The following is a 17564-nucleotide window of genomic DNA, read 5'->3' as shown; positions in this document are numbered from 1 at the left end:
AACTGAAGAGAATCTTTAAGTGCCCAACTAGAGACCAGCATGAAGTCACATGGAGGCCTGGACAAAAATTTACCTTCAATAAACCCAACATGGAATGAGAAAGGTAAAAAAATCAAAAGTCAGACACATTTTATGAGAACAAATGTGACAACTTTTATTTTGTATTTTATGTTTACGGTGTCTATACATTTTTCCTGCAACCATAGAGGTGGTGCTTATCACCCCCTGCTGACAATCTGCCACTGTTTACAACTTTAACATGAACCTATATTTTTTGAAAAGCATGGAGTCAAATGTGCAGCTGTGCATGAAGCAACACACATGGGCCATACAACAGGGCCAATCCCAAAAATGCAGCAAGCCTACACCAGGGTAGCTCACATGAATGACATTATGTGGTAGCTTTAAAGAGCTTTGCAACCCCAAAGAACTAAGGCAGCATTATACAGAAGAATTGCTCAGAATATCTCCAAAAGTACGTCAGAAACCAGTATGGTCATACAAAAGACCATTATCTCCATTTACTAGTGCAACATGTATAGCATCATGAACAGATCTTAGTTAGTTTAGGCATGAAAGTTGGGTTATGTCATCAAAAACATGTTTTGGAGTTATTTACTTTGTTTTAAGACAGTTTGGAGTATGGGACTCTGTACTGTATTCTGATTTAAACAATAAAGAAGAACATAACTGACAATGTAATTTATTATAATAATTCAGTTGAAAAAGTGAATCTCATATTTTAGATGGATCAAATCTATACAGAATGATAAGATTTCAAACATTTATTGCATATTATGGCTCACAGCAAGTCATGAAACCCCAAAATTGTTTCACAGAGAATTTGAAGATTTCGTAACACCAATTTAAATTCAGAAATGTTATGTATGTTACAAGGACTGACTCCAGCTGCAGTTTACACCTTATGGAACTCTTGAATATGCATTTCTTCAAAATCACCTCTAGGCTGTGCTTACTCCTGTTGCTTGTGCATTTTTACTGCTACACTTTTTCCTTCCACTCAACTTTCCATCAATATGCTTGGTCATATCCTTCTATCATCACTTCCAAAATGACCCTTTGTTGCTTATCTTCCTTGTTAAGGGTGTAAATGATTGTCCGCTGGACAACTGTCAACACAGGGAGTAATCCCTTCCCATTTGACTGATTGGACATGACAATTATTATTGGTGCAACTGAGAAATGCCTTTTTTATTCTTTTGGGGCACTCATACCAGTTCCTGACACAGGTGCATCCTGTGGGCAGAGTCACTTATAGCCCATATCAGGGGCCACTACTTATTGGAGGAATAACCACAGCCATGTAATAGAGTAAAGTTCTGCAGGGTAAGCCCCTCTATTCACAGTAACTAGCTTTGCTTTATGAACCCCTACCCCAAAGTCTTTCAGTTCTGCTGGTCTATGGTGATTTTTCAATCACAATCATCCCTCGGGTTCACAGAGAATGGTCCAAAACGTAAAAAAACACAGTGAGCAGAGCCTGTGTGGAGAAACAAATGCATTGTTGATTGCAGCAGACCACACAAGGTGTCGCTTCTGTCAGCTAAGAATAGGAAACTGAGACTACAATTTCTAGCCTCATCTAACCTGGACAATAACAGATTGGAAAAATGTTGCTGGGTTGATGAGACTTGATTTCACTGGTAGATTTACACTGTAGGATCAGCATTTGGCATAGGAAGAGAACATGAAATGGTTCAGGTTGCTGGTGGTGGTGTCATGGTGTGGGGGATATTTTATAGCACACTTTGGGTCCCTTTGGAATGTCCAAGCATCATCTAAACCCCAGGGTCTACCAGACTGTCGTTGCTGACCATGTCCATTTCCTTATGACCCCAGTGGACCATCTTCTGATAAATACTTCCGGTAGGATAATGCTCTAGGTCACAAAGTTAAAATAATCTCATGTTTAAGAAATAGGTTTCTTGAACATGACAATGAGTTCACTCAACTCTGATGGCCTCCAGAGTCCAAAGGAGAACCTTTGAAATGTGGTGAAACAGGAGATTCTCATCATGGATGCTAAGCAGATGAATGTGCAGCAACTGCATGATGTGGTCATGTCCATATGGACCAAAGTCTAAAAGTAATGTTTGTGACACCTTCTTGAATAGCTGTCATGAAGAATTAATGCAGTTCTGAAGGCAAAAGGGGACCAACCTGGTAATAGTGAGGGGTGCCTAATAAAGTAATCAAAGAATTGGAAAGCGCTCTAAAGCTCAGCATAACTCACTTAGAAGTTTCTGTGCTCTGTCAAAAGTCTTTAGATATTTTAGCATTTGAAGATCATTTACATTTATTTAACAAGTTTAAAATTTTCAGACAAAAGTATAAAAATAGCTTCTTCATAAAAACAGTTATTTCAGTAGCAAATGCTGAACTTTCATATTATCTTGCTGGTTACTAACATTAATGGAGAGGAACAGAAGTCCACGTTTGTTCACTAAATCTTTCCACATGCTTTGCAATCTGTCATTTCCAGGTCCATCAGGCCCGGCTTCATGGCTGCTGCTGTGCAGCTGCCTGTATCAGTAAGGACTGGAAGTCAGGAGATAAGACGAGCTTGTGATGGACGTTTCCCAACACCATCATGTTTCCACTTCTTCCACCAGAGGGACGAACTGACACCAGTTGCTGGAAAATGAGGTAGAATCACTGTCAGTGTTTACAGGACAGAGTTTGGAGCAGAGAAAGCAGAGGAAGCTTCACCTACACTAGCAAATCCTCTCGCATTATTAGCAGAATAACTTTACCAGCGTTTCGATTACTAGAATAAAGTGTTCATAATTTTATGAAGGCAAACAAAACAAAAGGATTTTACAGAATAACAAGAATATTTCTTGTTATAACAATAACAATAAAACACAAAGCCTAAAACTAAATCCAAATATGTAGTAAACGTGAACACTGCTGCCACGAAGGATAATCTGAGATCAGAGGAAATAAACTTGGCCTCCAGTGGGAACAGGAATGCTGACATGCAGACACACTACCTGCAGAAAGGAAGAGGCGGCTCCCTCCGACACGTCCAGGGTAATGTCACCCAACTTTAGCTCCACCTTTCCTGACTTCCTGATTTGTAGTTTGCCCAAAAGTCCTTCAGGAAATTGTGAGAGCACAGGAGAGCTGTCCATGTTCCTGGCTTCCTGAAAAACAGGTACATGAGTGAAAGACCTGACAAACTACCAGGTAAAAATACTGCCACCTTTCAGGGCACTACACATATTCCGGTATCTACACATATATTTAATTTACATTTTTCAAGTATAAACTTTTCCAGAAAAATAAACAAGAAACTACAAACATTACTTATGACTTTATAGCAGAGGGGGAGTTAGCAAATGCTGCAAATTTAAGCCTGAAACTGAAAGCAGGGAAAGAAATAACGGCACAAGGAAGAACGGATGTGGAGGATGGGAAGAAGCCAGGACACAAGGAGGCAAGGAAGCATGTAACATTTAAATAGAAGAAACCCTGAAAATAAAAATATTTGTCCTTCATATTTTTCTTGTTCTTGTCTTGCTCCAGGGCTGGAAAATAAGTGAAATCCTTTTTGAGACTGACTTTTAAGGCAGGAACAGCCACACAGATTGAATTATCCCCTAAACGCTCTCCTAAAACGCCATGGATGTTTGTTAAAGGAATTCTAAACAATAACTGTCTTCCCAGAGTTATTTAATAAGGCAACGGTGAAGTGGTCAAGTTCCAGCACTTAATTGAGAAACAGAGCAGAGATTACATGGATGAAAGTAATCGCACCCCGCGGCTGCAGCCTGTCCGACTGCTCTGTCACTGCCCATCTTCATTCTAGCGTCCCTTCTAATACCCAAAAGCAGCCTTGCAGTTAGACAAAACAGAGCCAGTCTATCCTAGACAATCAGTATTCTGCTTAGTAACACCTGCAACACCTGTGACCTTGCAATCAGCAAACAGTGGATCTCATACATAGCCATCATGTCTCCAGGCACCTATGTCCAAGAGGTGGCCGGTCACAGTGACTGTAGGATAAGATTCCTATAACATTCCACCCCTTTGATCACAGAGATTATGTTTTATGTATGTGATCACCCACAAACAGGAAAATCAAGATGACTCGTCACATGAAAATGCGAATACAACACAAAGGACCCATAACAGTTACAAATCATGATGTCGGACTCCAAAAGTGTCCCTGTGTGCTGGAACCAATAGTAATGATCAGCATGAATGCTTCATAGAGTTTTAATGCACAAGATCAAAGGTTTAGCATTTGTCTACAATTTAGGGTTCAACTAATTAAGTAAGGCCTGTTTTAGGTCCCTATGCGCACATTATTTTAGTTTATTAGACTAGATAAGCTAAGCCTGTATACTAATTAAGGTTTAATCCGTGTACTCTCTCCCCACCCTGAAAACCCTCCTACTTGATCCTCCGCTCCACCCTGAGATGGATATTCATCCACCACTCTCAAACTTACAAAACCAGAAGCAGAAGCAGGAGAGGTTCAGTGCAGGCAGGGAAAGCCCAAAAAACGCCACCCCATGCAGAGGTGGTAAAAACTGGTGAGACCCCCAGGGAAATCCGCTCTCGGCCAACCTGAGCCAGAAAATCCCGTATTGAATCTAGGAGTTACCATTACCAATTAACTAATATTAAAGGATCTTTAGAGCCAATCAGATCCTAGGTCAGTCCTCCTATAACAATGTGGCAGCCTGTCTTTCCTCTTTCAGTTGTTCAGGAAACCCATCCAGAGCACACAGGGTGGTAGGGTGTCTTATCACCCAGGGATTTAAAGCTATTGTTGGTAATCCTGTTAAGAAGCACTTTTTGTTATACTGGATGAAATCGTCCTTCCATCCTGACATATTATGAATTCAGAAAAAGGAGGGTAAAAATTGATCTCTGTGAAAGCTGTAGGCCTGTAAAAACTCTGACCAATCCCTGCCATTTGGTCCGAAGAACCAATCAGATGCCTTCATGTCTAGTCCTGCTCACATCCACCTCTGTAGCACTCTCAAGTAGCCCCCTTCAATGAGAATGATTCAACTACGACTGTAAGTTTCCACAGCCCTTGGGCCAAGCATGAGCGTTTCCATGAGTGTCTGCCACCTCTGGTTCAGTCTTCTGAGCTTCTCCATGGAACCGGTAGGGCCATGGCCTTAACTACTTTTGATAATCAAACATGTAAATTAACATTTAAAATATCTATAGATAACATGTTATTCTCTTTTTAAAGTGAACTGGTCTATAACAACAGCAGCAGCATCCTTCAATGAGAGAGTGATAAATTATTCAATCTATAAATGTATTGGCTCATTGTTTCAAGTGACATAAATAGGTTTAGAAACATCAGACGGATGATCAGTGAAAACAAGATGTACCCGAGCTCAATCTCAAATCTGTGATTTCTTTTATACGTGTGATTTTTTTACTTCCTGTTTTTTTTTTTTTTTAAACTTGCCAAAATTTTAATAAAACTCTCTGCCATTGCTATTAAGGGAGATTAAGTGGTCTTGAGGGAAAATTGTATTTAACCTATTGTGGAATAAGGCTGCAATCTGACAAATGTGGAAAAAGTAAAATGCTGTGAATATTTTCCATATGCACTGTACATATAGGTTCAAATCTGAGCCACTCGTACCACAATTTAACAAGTTTATAACTAAAGTTGAAAGTTATACAGACACTTCATGGAGTAAAATACAAAATAAAGGCTTGTATTTTACTCACTTGGTGTGCAGACTTTCCTTCTTTCTTTGAAGGTTTCTCTGCTGCTCCATGATGAAGATCTACCTTTGGTGCTGAGTATCTGCCAGGAAGACAGTCCGGAAACTGCATGAAGAATAGCTCTTCTCCTCCAGCAACTCTGAGTTCCTGCAGCATCTTCACCAGGGGCAGCTGCTCAGATTTGGGCCACTCAGTCAAGAGGCCTGCTTTTACATCAGCTCCACAGGATGGCGCTAAGAAAAGAGGAAGGCTGTCTTGACCTGCTAAGGAAATTGAATACAGCAGGGTCACCAGCAGGTTGGCGAGAACACTTTATAATCATGTTAAACACATTTAAATAAACACACCTAAAGCAAAGTTCTAAATATTTCCTTTGACAGGGCACTGTGTTTGTAGCTAGAGCTAGATCTGCTCAGATACATGACAGAGGATGCAGGTTTCTGTCCAGTTAGAGGGCGTCTGGATGGTTGAAGGTGCAATGCTTTGGTGAATGATGTGATAGTTGGTTGTTCAGCCATAGGTCAGAGCCATGACTGAACTTTAACTTTTAACCTGGTATTATAGCAACAATATCTTTCTGGCAGGCTTCCTGATATGTACACCATGTCTATTTAGGGCAAACCGTTCAATTGAAATAAGCTAAATTAATTTCAGGTAATTGAAATACATCTAATTCTGTTCAATTCAAAAGTATTTCAAAATGCATATTTTCAGAGAACATTTCATTTATTAAAGGTATACTATGCAACTGGGGTTGATTTTCCAGTGAGGCTCCCCCCAGAGGGCGAAAGTAAAAGTGCTCAGCTGTTCTGGTTTCTCCGTCAAGCCAGGCGCGGTTGTTTTGAGCTTAGCAGACAGGCGAACGCAACGAAAAGTCGAAAAAAACGGCATTACAAACAATGAATAACACAGTGAAAGTATGAACATCAGGGTTTCCCGCAGAGCTATCTTGGCGAGGCAGCCGCCTCGCCAAACTCACGCTACCGCCTGGCCAACATTCAAAAAAAAAACAAAAACCTCAATATGCTTGCATGTTTATTTGACATTAACACGCGGTTCTTTGTTGTTGCTTTCGCGCGTGCATATAGTGAATGGCAGGGCAAAAACACACGGAGTTCTCGCCGTAAAGCAAGAACGACTCTCGCGGTCTTGCATGAGACTTCTGAGCCTGTGGGTGCAGGCCGAGGGCTCTTGCAATAGCTTACCGCGCACGTGACGTCACCGTCTCAAGAGCAACGCCCCTTTTGCTGCTTTGGTAGGGCATACAGGTAGAGAACGCCCGTAGCAACCAGCTATTACACGCACAACAGAAACAGCGATATGACCGACTTTACAGCCGTTAAACTTTCGCAAGAAGATGTCCCAGGCGCACGGTTTACTGGTCGAACTGTCGAAGAACACACCAACCTTCAGCTCAAACGATGGCTTGAGTGTCGAGGGCTTAAAAAGACCGGAAAAAGGGCCGAGTTGATCGAACGGTAAGCTTTGTTTTTTTTTTCTGCGCGGCGTTCATGGCGTCGTCTGCCGTTTTTTTGTTTGTAATCACCGTCCAGGGATTGGTATATGTTTAATGTTTGTCTTATTTGAAATGTTTTTGAGTAAGCTATCCTGGTAGCAGGGTATCATGTTAGCGCCTGCTACCATGATAGCCTATATGCTATCATGGTAGCAGGCGCTTCATTATTAACATGTCGGCCACCAAAATACTCTTACCTGTTCACTACTTGATGTCGCTGGAATTGGGTCAGGATGTTCTTCGGTTGTGCCCTTTCTTTCGATAAAATTCTTGCTACATATGTAGGCCGACCGCACCGGTGTACCCAGCGCACACATTTCTCCTTGGCAGTCTTGAAGAAAACATCCTTCATATGCGGCCGATCAGCGTACCTTGAGTCGCTGTTGCACGTTCCATAGCAACAATGTTTAAAAACCATGGTCTTAGATTTGGAAAAAGCAGTCGTTTACCGAGTAAAACCAAGGGTAACGCACAGCTCTTTTACAGCAAAACAGCGGCGGACTATGCAAGTTTGCCCTACTGCGTACCACGTGATGTGACGTCATTGTGACGTTACGTTTCTAAAAATAGCTCGCTCGCGGTACGCTATTGCAAGTACGGTATTTCCCCCACAGACCACCAGGGCGGCCGAGAAAACCTTAGTTCGACCTGAAATGACTCATTTAATCATCCACAACGGTATGGAACACATTAATTAACTGAAAAATGTTGCATAGTATGCCTTTAAAGGAACAGAACTATGAAAACAACATGGGCTTATGTGAAAAAATAAATGTTCTCATGTTTATGATTTGGTTAAATTTATGAACCATTCCTGGATACTACCAGACCAGTGAAATGAAAACCCCAAAAACCCTGGTTTCAGGGTTCAGAAAAACGTTATTAATCTCTTAAAGGGCCATTTATTTACAGCTCCCCAGCCTATGTAGCATCTGAGAAACGACAGAGAGAAACAAACACTATATACATAAAGTAAAACCACACCTGCAACATTGTGGACAACAAAACACACAACTAGAATCAAATATAACAAAAAAATCAATACAGGAACTGTTGTAGACATTTAAGAGCAACATTCATAAGTCTAAACATATTTCACCTCCATATATACCCCGTCCAAATCAGCCTCCAGTGCCAGATCGTCTCAAACCAGTTGGTGAGAACTTTCCAGCCACTCTGATTGCCAAGCCCGTTTTGCCTGTCTGTTGCCTGACCTGTTTCTGTCTTGTTACTGAGTCTGCCCGCCCCTTGTCTGATTCTGTCTGCCTGATCGAAGACCTGAACCATTTGACTCTGGATCTCTGCTCCTGTTCATCCTGGACAGTTTTGCCCCCTGCCGGACCCCAACAAGGCTGTGAGTAAACCCTACTAACCTCTGATTTCCTCTGGACTATTCGATACCAAAACTGGACTGGACCTGGACCCGATTTTGGAAAGCCCCCTTGGAGACATTTCGGACCTCTGCTCTCTCGGCTCTGACCCTGGACAATCCTCTGGACCAAGCTACGGAAGAATAACCCCTAAGGGACTTTCTGATTCCCTCTGCTCTGCCGTGCTCTGGCTGAAGTCCAGCCCCTTGGCTGCTGCCGACGTCCACAGCCCTGAGTCTCCCTACTCAGGTTAGTGATCAGATCTGTTCTTGTCCAGTATGCCCGAAGCCAGTATGATCACTAACCTGTTGCCTCTGCCTCCAGGAGTTTCTAGCCGAGCAGAGGTGCTCCACGTTGTGACGCTACTTCTCGAAATAAACTTGTTTAAATCGCCACTGATCTGTTTCCTAGCTGATTCACTGGGTCCAGACTTTGCTCATTACAGTACGACCTGGCTGTAACATGGAACCATTGACGGATGATCAGTGGCGGGCTGGCGTAGAAAAGTCCATCTCCCAGTTGGAAGCTGGCATTGCCGAGATATTAACTAATCTCTGCAGCCAGGCTTCCTCGACCCAGTCACTTCCGCAAACACCGGTCTCTGCTGCCGCGTCATACATGGTAACGTCAGCGCTTCCTGAGCCGCGTCTTTCCTCGTCTGAGACCTTTAAGGGCGACCCCGAGCAATGTCGGGCTTTTCTCACACAATGTGAGATTCATTTTGAACTTCAACCTTCTGTCTTTCCCACGGACCGATCAAAAGTTATGTTATTTCCCTGTTAGCAGGAAAGACAAGTTTGTGGGCCACTTACGAGTGGCAGAACGATTCACCTATTTGCCACTCGTATCATGCTTTCTCCCGAGAACTTGTCAGAGTGTTCAGACCATTGCTGCCTAGTCGGGAGTCCACTAGGGGGCTCTTATCCCTCAGACGGGGAGACCGGCCCGTTTCTGATTATATCAGAGATTTTCACCTGTTAGCTACAGATAGTCTCTGGAACAAGCTCTCCCTTATGGATGTTTTTTTACTGGACTTAATGAGAGGATTAAGGTCGCCACCCGGGATTTCACAAAATCTCTCAAGCAGTTGGAGGATTTGGCGACCCAGATCGATCTCCGCCTGATGGAGCTCCGAGGGGAGTGCCAATCGGCTTCCTCATCCTGCCCCTGGGTCGCTACACCTGCCTCACCAGCCCTCCGTCTTTTCGCGGTCCGTCTGACCCTGAAACCATGCAACTTGGAAGAGCTAGCCTCACGAGGGGGGAGCATGAGCACAGAAGGCGTTTTGGGCTCTGTTTTTACTGTGGGGGTAGGGGTCACCAGGTCCTATCCTGTCCGTTAAAAGGACAGGCTCAGTAGGGTGTGAGAGAACCGTACTGAGTCGCACGAAACTCTCCACCTCTCCAGAAATTATGTTTCCTGCTACTCTAACCATCTCTTCAAGACCCCATAACCTTTCTGTTTTTATTGACTCAGGGACCGACACTGAATTTATGGATGAGGGACTCGCCTGGAGGCGAACTAAACATTGAACTTGGCCCGTACTCCTCTTCTCACAGCATCCTCGCATTGGACGGTGGAAGACTGCTTTAACATTCCAACGGGCCACTATGAGTACTTGGTCATGCCGTTTGGGCTCACTAATGCACCGGCTGTGTTTCAGACTGGTGAATGACGTACTTGGGGACATGATTGGTCGCTTTGTTTTCGTCTACCTGGACGACATCTTGATCTTTTCCAACGACCTCACAACTCACAGACAACATGTCCGCGCAGTATTACTCTGCCTCCTACAGAACCAATTATTCGTTAAGGCGGAGAAGTGTGAGTTTCACACTACCTCGGTCTCCTTTCTTGGGTTCATGGTGTCTCCTGGGCAGATGTCGATGAACCCGGCTAAGGTCCGGGTTATTACCGAATGGTCCGTTCCATCAGATAGGAAACAGCTCCAGAGGTTTTTGGGGTTTGCTAATTTCTACCGACGGTTCATTCGGAATTACAGCCAAGTGGCTGCCCCCCTCCATACCTTGACGTCTAGTAAAACAAGGTTCCTCTGGAATGATCAGGCAGACAAGGCATTCACACAGCTCAAGGGCCTTTTCACCACAGCCCCGGTTTTGGTCTCCCCCAACCCAGAGAGACAATTCACTGTTGAAGTGGATGCCTCTAGCTCCGGTGTTGGGGCCGTTCTGAGTCAAGAGGCTGAAGATGGCCGAATTCACCCCTGTGCGTACTTCTCCAGGAGACTGTCGAGTGCAGAACGGAACTCCGACGTGGTCAACCGGGAGCTGCTGGCAGTTAAACTGGCCTTGGAGGAGTGGAGACAAATTGAAACATTGAAACCTGGAGTACCTGAAGACTGCCAAGATTCTCAACCCCAGACAAGCCAGGTAGGCTCTCTTCTTTAGCAGATTCAATTTCTCCCAGTCTTACAGGCCCGGCTCCAAGAATATTAAACCTGATGCCTTGTCCAGAATGTTTGAAGCAGAGGAGGAGGGATTGACCGAGGCCGAGGAATACATTCTGCCAGAGACAGTCAGATGTGCCATCACACGGCTAGAGCTGGAGAGGGAGGTTGGGGCCTCCTTGGGTGGTACGCAAATTCCCGAGGCCTGCCCCAAGAACTGGTTTTCCTCCCGGACCGTCTAAGAGCCAAGGTTTTAGATTTCTGCCATTGCTCACGCTTATACTGCCACCCAGGCATTACCAAGTCTCAGTCCTCAGTTCTGGTGGCCCATGTTCTCAGTTCTGGTGGCCCACCATCACAAGGGACGTCAAGGAATTCGTTGCTGCCTCCCCTCTCTGTAACCAGGCTAAAGTTTCACGCCAACCCCCCCTCTGTTCCGCTCCGACCTCTCCCGGTGCCCTCTTGACCTTGGTCTAGTCTGTCAATGGACTAGACCCTCAGAGACTGGCCTACCAGTCTCTGAGGGTTATTCAGTTATCCTCACCATTGTGGACAGGTTTTCTAAGAAGGTCCACCTGGTTCCACTACCCAAACTTCCCTCGGCCAAGGAGATGGGCACTATCCTGGCTAGGGAGGTTTTTCGGTTACATGGTCTGCCGGCCTATTTAGTTTCTGATAGAGGCCCTCAGTTCGTGGCTCATTATTGGCGTGGGTTTTGTGCCATGCTCGGCATCTCTGTCAATTTGTCCTCCGGTTTCCGTCCCCAAACAGATGGTCAGACGGACAGAATGAATCAAGAGGTCGAGACTAAGCTCCGCCTCTTTTGTCAGGCCGACCCCACCAAGTGGGCTTCGAACCTGCCATGGGTGGAGCACACTATCAACTCCACACCCTCTAGTTCCACTGGCCTTTCTCCGTTCTGCGTAGTGTACGGGTTCCAGCCGCCAGTGTTCTCCACCGAGGAGAGAGAATCCAGTGTTCCGTCTGCTCGTCTCTCTGCCTTGAGGTGCCAGCACACCTGGAGGAGAGCTAGGAGGGCCATTCTCACATCCTCTCAAGCCCAGACCCATGCTGCCAATCGTCGGCGGTTGCCAGCCCTGCAGTATCAGCCGGGGGACAGAGTCTGGCTCTCCACCAGGGATCTTCTCCTCAGGGTGGAGAGTAGAAAGGTAGCACCTCGATTTATAGGGCCTTTTCCTGTCTCCAAAGTAGTGAACCCAGTGGTAGTCCATCTTCGTCTGCTCCCATCTATGAGAATCCACCTCACGTTTCACGTGTCCTGAGTCAAGTCCGTCAAGACCTCTAGTTTTGTGCCCACCTCCAGACCCCCACCACACACCCGGCTTATCAATGGCTCCCCTGCCTACACGGTCAAGCGCATACTTAAATCCAGGAAACGGGGCTGGGGCATCCAGTATTTGACTGGGAGGGTTATGGTCCAGAGGAACGCCAGTGGGTCCCGTCTCGACTCATTTTGGACAAGTCCCTTATCAAGGACTTCCATAGAGCTCATTCTGAACAGCCTAGGGTGTCTGGAATCCGCCCTTGAGGGGGGGCTCTGTAACGATCTTGGCACTGGAGCTGATCTTTTTGACTCAGCGCACCTGCTCTAACGCCACCTTGCCTGCAATTAAGTCTCACTGGTTCCTCTGGATGATTCGATACCGAAACTGGACTGGACCTGGACCCTTGGAGACATTCTAGACCTCTGCTCTCTCAGCTGCTCTCTCAGCTTTGACCCTGGACCCTTAACGGACTGTCTGCTTCCCTCTGCTCCGCCATGCTCCAGCTTAAGTCATACTGCTACTTAGTAGTGCTGCAAGAATAGAGTCAATGAGGCAAGTAAAACCAAGAAACATCTTACATGTGGTGGTGGACAGTCTGTGAGTCTTGGAGAAGCTGCTGGACTGATACAGAGGCAGGGCGATGGGCTTTAGTCGGGAATCATTCCTCAACTCTGGATCAACTATGAACTGCAGGTACACCAAAAACATCTTGTTAGTACCTAGAGATATGGTTAAAAGTACATTCAGATCAAATATCTTTGGTTTTACTCTAAAGAGTAATGGGACAACCTTTTTTTGGACTAATGCAGTGCAATTAATCAAATTTGTATATCAGCTTCTTAATAGCTAAAAAAAACAATTACAAAATAACACTTTTAACAAAATTTATTTTATATATGATACACATAGCCAAGTATGGCATTTAGGACCAAGTGTATTTTCAAAGTGTTTCAAAATTGAAAGCATAACCATGTAAATAATTGGAATTTTAATACTGACCGACTAAGATTGTGATTTCTTTCATAATCAGACAGCAATATTTTTTTACTGCTTTTATTCAGGTCTAACTGCTGATGCCTTTTGTTTTATGTACTCATTCTTTCATTGTAACAGTATATGTCTGTTCTAAAACCTTGACATAGATATAAATGTGTTTTTTTTCTCTCCAAAGAACACGTTTTATAAAGTATCACAATTAGTTAAAGGTCATCGCTTAACTTTTTTATCAAAACTATTTCATTTTTCAAAAATAATACATCCACGGAACATCTAGAGTGGTAAAGAATGAAAGTATTAATTTTACTAAAAAAATAAAAATATAATAAATTAATAATTAGGTATAAATTTTGACGGGTCTTAATAGGAATAGTAGGTTGAAGTCACATGAGACGGAGGTCAGGGGCTGCTAGATCATCGTAGCTCCGTAATAGCACAGAGAAAAGGCTTCTTCTCTGCGTTACATTAAGAGGACTAACAAAGAAGCAAAACAGGGGTGGATGTCGGTCAAACCTTTGAATCCTTATAAATGCACATCTGAAGTGCTGTCTGTGTACACTGATCTGCTTTCTACTAATATGATAACAGCATTTTCTCTTTGGTTCAACTGTTGTTACTTTGCCAATGATTGACACAGGTTTCAGTAAGGGGCTTTATTTGTCATTATACATGCAAGGTGCATACAATAAAATTTCGTAGAGTTAGCCTGAGCCACTGAGCATGCTGTCAATAATACCCGACCTGACCAGCATGACTTTAGTGGTAGGAGGAAACCTATGCAGACACGGGGAGAAAATGCAAACTCCACACAGAAAAGCCCTAGCTGGAGATCCTGCTGAGAGATTAGTCCTTTAATCCTGGAAATGTTCTTCATGTCATAGAAGGCTGACTTTGTAATTGTGTCTAGAGAACCTTTGAAGGTTTAGCTCTGAGTTCATCACAACACCTCGATTTTGGGCAACTGTGGCTCAACGGTTAGTGTGGTTGTCTTGCAATTGGAAAATTGTGGGTTCAATTCCAGCTGTCCCCTTTCACATGTTGATGAGCCCCTGTGCAAGGCACTTAACCCCAGGTTGCCTACCGATCTGCGTATCAGTGTGCGATTGGGTGAATGTGGCTCTAGTGTAAAGCTCTTTGCGTGGTCAGTATAAATCGGCGTAAAGGTTCAGTCCATTTACCATCAGTGGTCACTAGCTGTAGTAACTGAAGATGTCTGCCAACTGTTGATCGTTCCACTGTTGGTCCAAAATTACTTTAGTCTAGTTTTGTAGGGGGCAATGGTGGTGCAGGAGCTAGAGCGTTCATCCTGTAACAGGCGGGTTGCCGGTTTGTACCCCTGTTCCGGCAGTCTTTGTCATTGTGTCCTTGGGCAAGACACTTCTGCTGTCGGTGGTCTGAGGGCCCAGTGGCGCCGATTTTATGGCAGCCCTGCTACTGTCAGCTACAATGTAGCTTACACTCTCAGCTTGTGAATGTGTGGCTGAATTGTTAGACTTTATTGTCATTAAACTGGACACTAACAATGTACATTTGAGCCAGATTTTGTTGCAAGGATCAGAGTAAAAACAGAAGACAAGATCTATTGCAACAATGAACTGACCATATAATGGTGCAGATAGTAGTTGCTCGTAACTCGAGTTCATAGTAACTAGCTTTGTGTCTATGGGAGGAGGGTTATTGGGGAGTCTTACAATGTGTTGAAAGAAGCTGTTGTGGAATCTGGTTGTTCTGCATTTGAAGCTGCTGAGCTGTGAATGTTCTACTGACATCAGCTGTCTGAAGTCTGAGTGCCTGTTCATCTGGGTGAGGAGTGGATTTCCTCACAGGAGAGTTGAGAGCTTCTAACTAGCTGAAGAAATTATTGAGTGTACTGAGAAAGTCTGTGTTGTCCTCACATGATAAAGGAGCAGCTTTGTAGTCTGTGATGGCCTGGATGCCTCGCCACTTGTGTCTGGTGTTTGTCGGGTCGTGGAAGAAAACCTGGATTTTTTTTACCATGGGCATGCTTTGCTGTTCTTATGGCACAGTTTCAGGTTGACTCTGGCTGATCCAAGCGGAAATTAAGAGGAGATTGTGTCTTCGCTGTAGCAGCAGGAATGATGTACCATTGGATGTCAGGCAGGCCCCCGCTCTTTCAGAGTTTAATTATTATTAAAATTATTTTTTTTCTATTTCAGCTTGTCTATGTTTTACTTGTCTATTTTAATGTTACTGTTATTTTCAGTTGTATATGTACTGTACTTTGTTGACCTTTGGTTTATCATAAAGTACTTTATAAATAAAGGTGGTATAGTAGGATCTGACCACCTCTCTGTCCCCACACTTGAACGTGTGTACCTCACTGGTCATCCAGAGTGTCTGATTTGCCCCTAGGATGACGATCTTGGTCTCAGGCACATCCTCCATGTACTTCTGGATGTACGCAGACACAGATTCAGCACACTCCTCTACAATGGTGTGTTGGTTTTCAGAATGGGTGAATGATCAAATGCAGTGTAAAGTGCTTTGGGGTCCTTAGGACTTGAGAAAGTGCTATGCAAGTGCAGGCCATTTACCATCTGTTTTTATTCAGCTGAGGAATATTTTGGTCAGTGGTGGGCACAGCTAACCAAAAAGTTAGCTTCACAAACTTATATTCTGGACACAAAAATAGTAGCTTCACAGCAGGTAAACTGAAGATAAATAACTGCTAACAAACGGCTGTCACTCAGGCTGTGTCACATGTCTTAAGACAACAGATGCTGCACGCACAGACACAGCACATGACGATCATGCACAGCGCTGCATGTTTAAGGGAATATCTGTTTTAGTCCAGGATAAATTACTTTTAAACTTTAACCTTTATACGGCAATGGAGGCTTATGAGAAGATTATTGTGTCCCTCTCTGTGCCCAAACCGGAGGATTCTGAAAAACATTACATGCGAATTGGGAAGCCACTACAGTATTGCAAGTTATTGCGAGAGAAACAAGTAACCAGCTCTATTACCTCCACCTTTTAAACAGTATAGATGAACAAGCTCAAAATTGCAGATAATAAGTGGACCCAGCAACACTGCTGGAAGCCTGGAACACAGTGCTGAATGTCTCTGGAGGTCCCTTTTCCCCTCTATCATCATTCTTTAACAAATGTGAAATAAATTATGACACATTTCCATTTAAAGAGACCAGAGCAATTCAGATCAAAGCATTCCAATTCCACTTTATATAAGTTAGACTATAACTGACTTATTTAAATGTGAAAGAATTTAAAAGCATGATATGTCTCCTTTAAAAGCATACACAGACACAATCACTCACATCATCTCGCTGCAGTTTATGTAGAAGATGATCTTCGTCCTGCCTTGATTTTTTCCCTTCGTTTTTGACTGGTTGACAAACAGAAGATGTCGAAGAGTTATGCAGTCCCCTGGCACAATACCGGCCTGTGGGGAGAAGGACGACATTAATCTGGAACTTCAGCTGTATTTATGTGTTGATGAGAAAAACAGGGAAGGTTGGAAAGTAAACAGAAAAGACATACCTGTTTTGTAATTTGAGACATCAGGACAATGTTCAAAGATGGAGTGTGATTGGATGGTCGGAGGTCTCGCTTTCCTCCCACCTCTGCTCTCCTTTCTCTTCCCATCCCTCTCTCTTTTTTCCTTTTTAGGAGCAACTAGAATTTCTGCTTGTAACCTGGGATAAATAGCTTAATCAAAGAGGTGATCTTCCAAAACATGGCAAGATGATCAAGATAATTCATGAGGTGATTAAGGTTGAATAGTCACTCACTCATCCTTCGTTTTCCTCACAGCGTGGACATTAGGCTCCCATGTTTTCTGCAGAGAAAAAAAGCGCCGAATAAATATATCATAATTTTAAATTAAGAACAAAAACGCTGCATACAAATTAATTTAGTTGAGATAGTGTTGCTAAGTTTAGTTTATTAGCACAATAAAAAAAGCCTAGAATTTTGCACAATCGGGGACAACTTATTTAGAGAAGATGAGACAGCAGAAATGTTCAAGATCATCATTGGTGTTGTTATATAAATGAGAGCGAGCGAGAGAGTAAGAGAGCGAGAGAGAGAGCAGATTGGTACTTATTGCTTAATTAATTGATTTTCTAGATTAGCTGAAGCACAGCCTCTTCTTTTTAACTGTTTCCCTGGTCCAACACACCTGAACCAAACAGCTGAATTACCTCCTAAGTATGCAGTAAAGTTCGCCAGAGTCCTACCAATGACCTGATTATTCAGGTGTGTTGAAGAGAGACCCAAAT

At 43.7% G+C, this 17564-nt stretch overlaps 1 protein-coding gene across 1 annotated transcript in view; it reads right to left on the bottom strand.

Annotated features, from left to right (window-relative positions):
• Positions 1-1669: 1669 nt before the first annotated feature.
• The window catches only part of LOC118564427 (DNA-directed RNA polymerase III subunit RPC4-like), a 17054-nt gene continuing 1159 nt past the window's right edge, over positions 1670-17564 (bottom strand). The window contains exons 2-8 of the mRNA XM_036142597.1: positions 17076-17122; positions 16825-16979; positions 16602-16726; positions 12885-12993; positions 5731-5990; positions 3015-3167; positions 1670-2655 (exon numbers count right to left, since the gene is read on the bottom strand). Of these exons, the coding sequence (XP_035998490.1) occupies positions 2521-2655; positions 3015-3167; positions 5731-5990; positions 12885-12993; positions 16602-16726; positions 16825-16979; positions 17076-17122 (984 nt within the window). The 3' untranslated portion in view covers positions 1670-2520. The remainder of the gene's footprint in view (positions 2656-3014; positions 3168-5730; positions 5991-12884; positions 12994-16601; positions 16727-16824; positions 16980-17075; positions 17123-17564) is intronic.

The sequence above is a fragment of the Fundulus heteroclitus genome, chromosome 10 (assembly GCF_011125445.2).
Source record: "Fundulus heteroclitus isolate FHET01 chromosome 10, MU-UCD_Fhet_4.1, whole genome shotgun sequence".
Classification (NCBI taxonomy): Eukaryota; Metazoa; Chordata; class Actinopteri; order Cyprinodontiformes; family Fundulidae; genus Fundulus; species Fundulus heteroclitus.
This window is presented reverse-complemented; position numbering and strand designations above follow the sequence as displayed.